Source organism: Palaemon carinicauda, chromosome 22 (genome assembly GCF_036898095.1).
Source record: "Palaemon carinicauda isolate YSFRI2023 chromosome 22, ASM3689809v2, whole genome shotgun sequence".
Lineage (NCBI taxonomy): Eukaryota > Metazoa > Arthropoda > Malacostraca > Decapoda > Palaemonidae > Palaemon > Palaemon carinicauda.
The window spans coordinates 9,408,786-9,421,630 of NC_090746.1; the positions used below are offsets into that span (position 1 = coordinate 9,408,786).

Sequence of the window (12,845 nt, forward strand, 5' to 3'; positions counted from 1 at the left end):
GAGACACATCTGCATAATTGCACATATTACTCATGTCTGTTCTCAGGTTCAAACAAGCACACATTTACTTGTATCTATGTGCAAACATTATCTGCATTTGTTGAAATGTATTTGGAGAGTTGTATTGACATCCCTAATAACTCACAGTTCCTCAACACTATAATCATGAAAGTGTCATTCAACCATTGTCTCCTGCAGTCTCGATATCTTTATTTCATTCATTCTTTTTTTCCCCTGTTGGAGCCCTTGAGCTTACAGTGTACTGCTTTTCTAACTGGGGTTGTGGCTTGGCTAGTAATACTAATAATAATTCGGGCATTCATGTCCACCGTTACATACACAGAATAATGTACATGTAATATTGTCTGCATCTTTGATTTTTGCATGGTGCCTGTCTTTAGAAAGAACATTGCATGAGTTTGAGTAGATCAAGAGAAGACAATAGGGTCTCTGGTAGGACAGCAGTTGGACTGAAAGTACAGTAGTAGATTCATCTTTCAGAGACTAACCATGTGCCGTTAGTTCATTTCAGAACAATCGTACGTCATTAAATAGGTCATACGACATTTTACATAATTTACGTTTCCCAGGAGCAATCAAATCTATGCTGTGTGGCATGAATATACATAAGGAAAAGACTTGTAATACCCTTGGGAATGATGGTATGATATCTAAGGATACCTGACAGAAAAATAAATTGTGTCCAAAGGAAACAGAAACGACGTACAGAGACCAAATAATCTCTAGAGATAATTCTAGAATATCCCTACACAGAAATGATAAATTATCTGGCATTCCTTAATGCAAAACGCTGTATAACTCTACTGAGTTTGCTGTCCTTCGTTCTGTGGGATTTTACGATAAAAAAATAATCAAGTTCGTAAAATGTTGAAATAATTATGCATTATATATTAATGACTGCCTTTGCGATGTATTAATTAATCATATCATTGAATTGAAAGGCAATCATAAGGACAAAAATCAAGGCCAAAGAAGGCAACATAAATAGTAATAATTAACTCATACTATGAAGGGTCTACTTACCCAGTCCTCTTTGCTCTGTAAATTCGGTCTCAACATTAGAACATATTTACCATGGTTAGCTCTGTCTCCATTGTTGTATACACTTTTCTGTGAAAAAACAAAAACATAATGCATGTTTCTAATATCAAATCTTCCTATTTGCTTATCAGGCCATGGACAAAAGTGGGAAAATTTGTTTTAGGGTTAATCATTAAAGAATATACATATTAATATTAATATTACTGTTAATAAGCGTTTTTAGTTAATATTAGTCATGCTGATGGTTATTTTATTAAACATTAAATTCTCATAAATTTTCTACGTCAAAATTTAAAAATATTTAATATTGATTAATATGTTTAATAAACTGATACGAAAGGAATCCATCTATTTTTATGCTGCCTGAATTAAGAGAAATATATTGACTGATTAAAATAGTTCTTCTTATTAAATATCAATAATATTAAAATTAAACTCTCCTTATAGTTATTTCTACTTCACACCAGGATTATCTTACACAAAAAAGAGCCATCAGAGATTTTAGACCTTCGCCAATGAATATTACCAACATTCAAATAAAGTCTACGGACATTGACTCCCATTTTTCATAGGCTGAATATATAGTAGATGGTGTAAAGTGCAATGTTGATCCAGAATCGTGGTCTTGATCCGTATCACTTCCAAAATTGCATGGGTTCTTCTGATGCAAATTTATCCATTTTTAAATTTGATAAAAATCCAATGTGTCAAATAGTTTTGACGAAATCTTAAAAATTGTGATGAATACAAATCCGAATCTACAATTCGGTTCCGGATCATCTCCAAAATTTAATAGGGTCGTCCATGACATAAGATCTATCTGTGGAGGAAATTTCGGCAAAATCCATTGAGATGTGTTGACATAATCCTATCCACAGACAAAGACAAATAAATACATAAATAAATAAACCGACTCAAAAACATAACCTCCTAAAAATAGCGATTAATTGATTTCCAAATATTTGAGTCACTATTATGAAATGACTACATTTCTTACCCCATTCCTAATTGGTACAGAGCAATCAGAGGTTTCAGACCTCCGCCAATGAATATGGCCAACATTTAACTAAAGTCTACGGACATCACCTCCCAATTTTCATAAAAAGAGTGATTAACTGATTTCTAAATATTTGAGTCGCTATTATGAAATGACTCTGCATTTCTTACCCCATTTGTCATTGGCATCATTACAGCGTTCCTATGGAATTCTATGAATATTCCTAATCTACACTTGCATTCTTGTTCTTTCTTGAAGAGTAAATGTAACATACTTCTGTTACAGACTTAGAAAAATTGCCATTAATTTATATTGTATTTACTCTAATTGATAATTCGTCTCTAATAATTTTCTGTTCCTTTTTTATTTCAATAATAATTTTCAAATGTATTCTAAGACATGAAGGAAATTCTTAAATAAAGTATTCTAAGACAGGGAGCAATTATTTTTGAATAATGTATTCTGAGACTTGAAGGAATTTTCTAGAATAATGTATTCCAAAACATGAAGGATTTTTTTATAAATAATGTATTCTAAGACATGTTGGAATTCATTTTTAAATAATGTATTCTAAGACGAAGGATTTTTTTTAAATATTGTATTCTGAGACTTGAGGGTTTTTTTTTTAAATAATGTATTCTATAACACGAAGGAATTTTTCGAAATAATGTATTCTATGACATGAAGGATTATTTAAAATAATACATTCTTAGACAAACAATCTTTATTAAATAATTACTCTAAGACGAAGGATTTTTTTAAAATAATATAATCTAAGACAAAGCTTTTTTTTTTTAATAATAATTTATGATTCAACAGAAATTCTTCTAAGAAATCATTTGAAATAACTTTGATTTGAATGTTCTTCTTGAGTTGCTTTTCCAATCAGCGAAGTTGAGGAACTCCAAGGCAGATCAATATCAAACGCTATATATATATATATATATATATATATATATATATATATATATATATATATAAGAGAGAGAGAGAGAGAGAGAGAGAGAGAGAGAGAGAGAGAGAGAGAGAGAGAGAGAGAGATAATTTATTTATATATATAGGTCTCCATGGCTGAGGACTAAGAAGCGTGAAGTCAAAGATGATGAATGGAGAAGTATTGAATTAAAAGCTCAAGATAGCTGGCGATATCTAACCGAGGCCCTTTGAGTCATTAGACGCAAGAGGAGATGATATATATATATATATATATATATATATATATATATATATATATATAATATATGTATACATATATGTATATATAGTGTGTGTGTCTTTCTTACTTCTCCCTTCACCCTCTATTTCAAACATTTCTTCACGAACGCTCTTTTGTATGGGCTTCTCACACGTCCCATAAAATCATACAACCAATCTGGCGAAGAAGTCTTTCATCTCTCAGAGAAACAGGTAAACATCATTTCATCCTTTATCCCTTCCAAGTATTAAGAAGTTTTTCTTTCATATTTCTTGTAGATGCAATAATACACCACCGTGAAACGGAATCAACCGGTGCCATTTATTCTATGAAAGAAGAAAACTTGAAAGGATAGATTACCTGTCATTTTCTGAATAGCAGTTTAGATGGCAAATGACAGCATGTCAGCATGTCGAAAATGGATTTCTTTGGGGAAGAAGTCAGAAAACATACCCAACAGTAACAGTTGAATGGGGCCTTAAGATACAGAGCATGAAATGGAAATTGGGTTGGGGAGACATTGACCATAGTCAGATACGAGACTAGGTTACCTCCAGGTGTGTTTCTTTGTTATAAGTCTAATTACCATAAAAAACTGAGGGGATTTATGCGAATGTTCATTGTTTCTATACATCTCGATCTTTAGCTAATGCTATTTTTTCCCCGTTGGAGCCATTGGGCTTATAGCATTCTGCTGTTCCAAATAGGGTTGTGGCTTAGCTTGTAATAATAACACTAATAATAATAATAATAATAATAATAATAATAATAATAACAACAGCAACAATAATAATCATAATAACAATAATACCGAGAATAATGAATTCTGAGTATTATCATGATCAGATTAGAATTGTCTAGCTCATTTATCGAAAAGTCGGCCATGAATTTGGAACGCTGATCTCAGCTAAAACATATCTCCTAATCAACTAAATTATTATAACATAAAAAGAATTTTTTTTTTATAATGGATAAATCCTAAATCGAGTTTATAATAGGATTCAACGCATATAGAGCAAGATCTAGGCGATCGTTTGTGCTTCTTGTTAAAGGTGAAGGTGTCTGATTTAAGTTCCAGATTCATCAGGATACATGCTCACCAGAACGTCAGCTGGGTAAGCCCAACCCCTCACTGTGGTGCCCAAGCACAGCAGTGGCCTCCCCAGTAAACACTTTAAAGATTAAAGGTTTCTGGTTTCTGTTCTAGTTTCATCAGTATAGATATTCACCAGAACGTCCGACAGGCAAGCCGAACCCCCCACTGCGGTGCCCAACCACAGCAGTGGCCTCCATAGTAAATAACTTGAACTCGCGGTCCCGAGCGGGGATTGATCTGCTGCCATCCGAATGCTAGGCGAACACGTTACCACTCTACCAGCCAGAAGGCAAGTACAAGAACCGATTGATATATAGCTTGCTTCTTCCAGGGTTAACCAACAGTGAGTATTTGAACTCTTTACCCTTTTCAATTATATTCGTAAGGGCATATACCATATGAAATTTGTAACCTCTTCTGTAACGTTCGTGTTTAAGTCTTCTTCACTTTTTTTTTAACAATAAAGATTATCAGAACTACATAAATATGCTTCACGCACCATCCATGTTCCAATTTATAATTCTTGCTGCACGAAAGAATGAATCTAGCAGGATTATCCAAGATATTCTAAACCTAGTTTCTGTTCTAATATCTTCCCCATTTCTCCCCCCCCCCCCCCCCCGCCCCAAGCGTTAGATTCCATTGTCATCGAAATAGTAGACCATTACAAGATTCATTACATATCCCCTCTTCCCAAGAAGTACCGCTCACGAGACTCCATTATATCCGGTAGATTACCCTTAAAATTTCTTTTCACTTCCGCCAACGAAGTTGATAGGAGTAGTGAAACTTCAGGGATTAATTGTTATATTGAGACGTGGAAGTGATTCAATTATCTAAGTCCTTTACCAAAGGTCAAGGTCTTGGTTAAGCAAAAGGTCGACCAAATTAACCCTTACCTTAACCTCAAGTTTGCACATGGTTATCACGCAGACTTCAAATAAGCCTACGGTCTATCTTGATTCTTAGAAAAGCCAAGCTAGTTTCAAGAAATAAGCAGCCGTGGCGGAGGTCTGCCCTCTCACAGTGCTTTTTTAGTTATCTCTTTGCTCATACGGCACTTTTCAAATGCAGAATTCATGAAGCCCACTTGCCTTCCTGATTTTGTTAGCATGATTTTCCATTCTTGTCTCTATGCCCTCTCTGACGGAAGAGTTTAAATCATAAGCTTTTCAACTTAATCATTCTATAGAGTCTCATATCAATTAAGTAGAAACTATGGGATACGGGTATTGAATATATTGTTCCTCATTTTGTGTAGTAAAGTTCCAAAGGATTTGCAGTTATAAGTCAAATGGCTTTATTGTAACATAAAGTCCTGAAAACGTTTATGTGAATGATTTTCTACAGTGAATCATATGAATATCGATCCTAGACAGTTCTAATGTTCTTGTGCCACAATTTCCTCCAATATCCAATAAAGGTTTCATTTCACTCTCCTGAAAACCTGAGTCAAGTTACTTCTTCACTTGGTTAATTTATCATTTTCCGATAATAATAGAAAGTAACTTGTGAATTAGTCACAAGGCATCATCATTATCTATAGACTACGGACTTGGCACTTGAGAATTATGATAGAGAAGTTGATTTTGACTACATGCACAAACAGGGTAAAATACAACGCATTTTTTCTTTGAAAACTAAATGAATAAGTTATATGTTATCCCTGTATCAGAGAAATAGGTTCAAATCCTTGGCAAGCCACATGCAGTGTTATTTCCCTTTGTATGCAATTTTCCTGAAGTAAAATGAATTCAATATTAATTTCTGGGTTTAGGTTTAAAGGCCAGTCATGAATGGCAGAGGTAAGGGACAGATACATTGCCCTATCAAGCAGGACAATGCCCTAGAGATTAACCATATTACATATAATCAGCTCCCAAGCCCCCTTTCCACCCAAGCTTGGACCAAGGAGGCCAGGCGTTGGCTGCTGATGACTTAGCAGATAAACCTATTCTCGAGACAATGCAAATTTGATATTACTGTTTTTATGGCGTAAACAACTCTGTATGTATAAAAAAGTCAAGCATGAATTCGTGGCAGAATAATCAGACATAAATATATACATACACACATTTTGTATATATATATATATAATATATATATATATATATATATATATATATATATATATATGTAAATATCACCCACGAATGGCATTTAATACCGAATTCTATCTTGGGAATATACATCAACTTGGAATTCATTTTATGGTAACAGCTTCTGGCCGGGTGGAGATTCGAACCCCCACCTGATTGGCTGGAAACCATGCCTGCAGGGACCATGCCAACTGAGCTATCAAGAGAGATAAAAGTTTATGACAATTCCATGGACATATTCCTGTCAAATTCAGGAATCTGTTCATATACTTGAAATAAACCCATCTCCACCATGATAGCTAAATCGTAAGTTTGCGACACGTGGTTATTATAAATGAATATATATCACAAGCACACGTGATTTCAATCAATGTAAATATCACCCACGAATGGCATTTAATACCGAATTCTATCTTGGGAATATATATCAACTTGGAATTCATTTTATGGTAACAGCTTCTGGCCGGGTGGAGATTCGAGCCCCCACCTGCTTGGCTGGAAACCATGCCTGCAGGGACCATACCGACTGAGCTATCAAGAGAGATAAAAGTTTATGACAAGTCCTCGGACATATTTCTGTCGAATTCAGAAATCTGTTCATACACTTGAAATAAACCCATCTCCACCATGATAGCTGAATCGTAAGTTTGCAACACGTGGTTATTATAAATGAATATATATCACAAGCCCACGTGATTTCAATCAATGTAAATATCACCCACGAATGCCATTTGGTATTAAATGCCATTCGTGGGTGATATTTACATTGATTGAAATCACGTGTGCTTGTGATATATATTCATTTATAATAACCACGTGTTGCAAACTTACGATTCAGCTATCATGGTGGAGATGGGTTTATTTCAAGTGTATGAACAGATTCCTGAATTCGACAGGAATATGTCCGAGGACTTGTCATAAACTTTTATCTCTCTTGATAGCTCAGTCGGTATGGTCCCTGCAGGCATGGTTTCCAGCCAATCAGGTGTGGGTTCGAATCTCCACCCGGCCAGAAGCTGTTACCATAAAATGAATTCCAAGTTGATGTATATTCCCAAGATAGAATTCGGTATTAAATGCCATTCGTGGGTGATATTTACATTTGATTGAAATCACGTGTGCTTGTGATATATATTCATATATATATATATATATATATATATATATATATATATATATATATATATATATATATATATATATATATATATATGATATATATACATACATCATACATATATATATATATATATATATATATATATATACAAATATATAAAATATATAAAATCCAATTCTAAGCTGGGATGCCTTTTCGTGGTGGAGGCGTTTGTGTATTGTCATGATCAAGAAAGCTGCAGTAATCAGGGCAACCCATACTAGGTTGGTTTGCTGTGAGCGATCAAACAAAAATTTCCCACCATAACCTAGCCGCACGAGCCAAACTCCAGACATGAATAAAAAAATGTCTGAGCCCTTTGTCCTGCAGTGGACTAGAAACGGCAGCACTAGTTGTTATTGTATATAGAAAACATTACCACTGGCAAATGTTTGTATTGTATTTAATAATGTGTTCAAATTATACTGTAAACTAAAGTGTAGGTTTTTCTGTTACCCTATTTCTCTAAATTATGGTCTTAATCCCATTTAATTTGGCAACACTAGTAATTAAGCACTAATTACATGCAACATGCAAATCTCTTATCAAATCATGCAATTGGATCATATTGTCCATGCAAACAATGTTGTTAACCACTATCTTTTTTTTTTATCTATTTTTTTTTTTTTTGGCAGTTTAACTCACGAAATGACGGGGATTCAATCGAGGCTGCTGCATAATGATGATGTTCTTGCCATGGTAACGAAGGAAGGATTTGCAGTTGTAAACACTTCTCTTGTAAAGGGGTTAGAAAAGTAATATTATTATTATTATTATTATTATTATTATTATTATTATTATTATTATTTGCTAAGCTACAACCCTAGTTGGAGAAGTAAGATGCTATAAGCCCAGAGGCTCCAACATGGAAAATAGTCCAGAGAGGAAAGGAAACCAGGAAATAAGAGAAGTAATTAACAATTAAAATAAAATATATCAAGAACAGTAACAACATTCAAATAAATATTTCATATATAAACTATAAAAAATCTAAAAACGAGGAAGAGAAAAAAGATAGAATTGTGGGCCCGAGTGTACCCTCAAGCAAGAGAATTCTACCCCAAGACAGTTGAAGACCATGGTACAGAGGCTGTGGTACTACCCAAGACTAGAGAACAATGGTTTAATTTTGGAGTGTCCTTCTCCTAGCTGAGCGGCTTACCAGAGCTAAAGAGTCTCTTTTAGCCTTACCAAGAGGAAAGTAGCCACTGAACATTTATTTTGCAGTAGTTAACCCGTTGATACAAGAATTGTTTGGTAATCTCAGTGTTGTCTGGTGTATGAGGACAGGAGAATATGTAAAGAATTGGCCAGACTATTCGGTTTATGCGTAGACAAGTGAACCTTAACCAAAGAGAAGGATCCAATGTAGTATTGTCTGGCCAGTCAAAGGATCCAATAACTCTTTAGCAATATTATCTCAACGGGTGGCTGGCCAACCTACTACTTTTGGCGTCATATAAAAGTTTCTATTTGTAGGAGTATTGAAAATGGTATACAGTGTACTTGAACTTGTCTGTATATAAAATAGATTCTATAACACTATATTTGTTCTTTAACTTACATGTCAACCTATGGACACTAAAAGTTTGTACATTATTGAGTAGCATAAAGCTTCTATTTCCGTTTACCTATCAATTTTCTAGTGGCTTAGTATTGATAATGAAACAATCATGAAGTTGACCCTTATATTAAACTAATATCAAATGTGATAATGTTACTGAAAAATCTCCCCTAGGAAACTGCGTTTGGAAACTAAGAGATTAAAACTACTTAATATTTATTTATTTAAAGTAGAAAAAAAATAAAACACTTACATAAGAACAAGACATCAATATTATTACAGTTACAGTGTCTGTTCTTCTATATTTGAATAGAGAATTATTTCTATACGTGGGAGCTAACAACACTGCCACAGGGATTTATGCTACTGAGTAAATTGCCCATCTAGGAATATTGTCCATCCATTTTCATTTTCACTTAAAAATATCATATCACACATTTTGAAATAAAAAAAGTCTAAATAGACGGAATAAATATTTCATAAAATTACACTACGAAGCACAGTATATCTACATTTAGAAAGACATTAGAAATATGGATGCTATGTTGTGTGGTGGCCTATTGGAAACGTCCCTGATTGGTGATCAGCCGGACTGGGGTTCGAGTCCACACACGCTCGATAGTTTCTGGTAGTGTCTGATACCTCACCATCTTTGAGAGCTAAGGATGGGGGGTTCAAGGAAGCCTATAGGTCTACCTGCTGAGTCACCACCAGCCGTTGTCTGGTCTTCTCTGGTCCTACCTTGGGAGAGGGGGCTTGGGCGCTGATCATATGTATATGTGGTTAATCTCTAGGGCATTCTCACTGTCTCTTGCCTCTGCCATTCATGAGTGTCTTTTAATCCTTTTAATAATCAATGAAACTTAAATAACATTTTTACTTGGATTTTCACTCCTATCATAAAAATTATAATACTAAAAATAAAAAAATAAAAACTATGATGATTGTAAAAATTGTCATGCTGATGTTGTTGTTGATGATGATGATGATGATGATGATGATGATAATGATAGCAACATTTGTACAATAATTCAATATCAGATATTAGCTTTACGTGACCATAGCCAGCCTTTATGACCGACAAAAGATCAAGGAAACTTGGATATCATTATTCCATTTCTTGAAGAATATATTATTCCTTCAGGCAATCACATCTTTGGACTTTTTATCAGGAAGTAAATCACCTCATTCAAAATTAATTCGCTTAATTGAATTGAACTGAAAATAAAATTCAGGCCTTAAACTAAGCACTGGGGCACCTCTAAGGGCTGTAATTTGTCTCCAGATATTTGGGGTGAGCGTTACTTACTGATGTAATAATGAGGCCCAATACAACACAGTATTCTAGAAGTTTTATTCCCACTGTGACCAAGTCGTGGAATGATCTTCCTAATCGGGTAATTGAATCAGTAGAACTTCAAAAGTTGCAGCAAATGTTTTTATGTTCAGCAGGCTGATTTGTCTATTCATAGTTCATTATATAAAAGAGCTGTTTTAATTTTGTTGTTGTTTTTAAAATATCTTATTTCAGTTGTTCATTATTTCTCAGATCATTTATTTATTTCCTTATTTCCTTTCCTGACTGGGTTATTTTTCCCTGTTGGAGCCCTTGGGCTTATAGCATCTTGCTTTTTCAAACTAGGGTGTTAGCTTAGCCAGTAATAATAATAATAATAATAATAATAATAATAATAATAATATAATGAACTTCATGAAACGCCTCCTCGTTATCATTAGTGAGGGGTAAAATATCTATAACGCGGAAACAGATTGGAAAAGTGGGTGTAGCTCTTCATCTACAATTCAGCACAGACTCCTATCAATTCCGATGTATGTAGATTCAATATAAGCGAGAAATACTATTATTATTAGTACTAATTATTAATTGTCAGTATTGTTATTGTTTTTTATGCTATTATTATCATAAGTATTTTATTATTATGATTATTATTATTATTATTATTATTATTATTATTATCATTATTATTATTATTATTATTATTGTTGTTGTTGTTGTAAGCCCAAAGGCTCCAGCAGGGAAAGCAGCCAAGTGAGGAGAGGAAATATAAAAAAAAAATAAACTAAGTTATGATGAGCAGGGAATAAAAATAGAAAATATTTTAGGATTGGCAACAACAGTAAAATACCGGTGGTATTGCATCCTCTGAAAGTTCTTAAAAGAAAAAAAAAATCAACATCATGGCATGGCACAAAGGGAAGGGCAGAAAACGCTGCTTTTGCAAAGACAATTCGTTGCTGATGCAGTATTCTTGTTTAAAGATTCATGATCAACTTTATCATCTACTCGACCTTTCTTTAAAATTTCACAGTCGTCGCCTTGCAGTTTATCTCTCTTCGTTGGCTACCCATCCAGTATATAACTCTTCTATCATTGTATCCCATGTTCATGATATATAAACTAAATTAAACTGAAGGGGTACTACGTATAGCGCAGACACCAACCGCGGCAGTTTATTTTCCGACCTTGACCTTCTGACCTTATCATGAATTAATTGGCGTAGGTTTTCATACGCTCAAATATGAACTAAGTTTGAAGTCTCGGGGACAACGATGTCCAAACTTAAGGGGCCCATGCACGTTCAAAAAAAGCGTCAAAATTTTGATATCAAAATTTTGGTGCAAAATTTTGACGCTTTTTTTGAATGTGTATTTTAAGCTTTATGACTGATTACGTGAATTGGACATTTTTCTTGACCATGACCTTGATCTTGACCTTCCAAACCATCATCATATCAGCTTTTTACAATAACAGTTAATCCCCGAAAGTTTCATTACTCAGCCATTAAAATTGTGTACAGGAAACTGCTCACAAACAATCACATACAAACAAATAACAAACGGGGTAAAACATAACCTCCTTCAAATTTCGTTGGCGGAGGTAATAAATCAACAATCTACGAAAAATTATAATCATTTTGAACTTTAAAAGGGACCATCTTCCCTCCTCTTTAGTTTTCTAATGAGGAAGGGACATGGTCCCTTCGGAAGCTCAAAAAAAAATCTCTATTTTTCATAGATTGTAGGCATATTTCATATATCAACATGCATGGAAAATTGTATTTTAATGCATACATAACAGAGTTGCCAGTTTGGCATTTTTTCAGACCCCAAATACTATATATTTTGCCTGTTTCTACTAATTGGTTGGCCTTTTAAAGCTTCTGTTGATTAAAAGTTGGCCTTTTCTCATTTAGAAAACCTGGCAACACTGATACATAACCTTTTGTTCACCAACGAGCATGTCGTTGCCACTCTCACTCTTAATGATGAATATAATTATTGGCTTTAAGATGCCAGAAATACTGAATGGTTGCTTGAATATTTTTTTTCATTTCTCATACTTCCTTAACCCAAACAATCATACAATTTTCAGCGCTAAACAGGTAGTAACAGTATAAAATTCAGTTGTTATAATCTCATTAAATAGGATAATTAGAAAATTTTCTATTAATTGTGATTTGGAAACAGTTACCATAGCAATTATTAACGCTAGAAAATAATATATGATAAAGATAAAGTGAAACAAATATTAGGACCAGATCAAATTAAATATTCTCTATGGCAATGTTCCCCCGTGGAATATTCCTAGATGGTCCATTTTCCCGATGGCAAATCCCCAAACAGCAATTGTCCGCGAACGCCAAATGTGATA

General features: G+C 34.0%; 1 protein-coding gene across 1 annotated transcript in view; it reads right to left on the bottom strand.

Moving 5' to 3' along the window:
- The window catches only part of LOC137616760 (alpha-N-acetylglucosaminidase-like), a 511,993-nt gene that overhangs the window by 109,201 nt on the left and 389,947 nt on the right, over positions 1-12,845 (bottom strand). Inside the window, exon 14 of the mRNA XM_068346760.1 lies at positions 1,045-1,131. Within this exon, the coding sequence (XP_068202861.1) occupies positions 1,045-1,131 (87 nt within the window). The remainder of the gene's footprint in view (positions 1-1,044; positions 1,132-12,845) is intronic.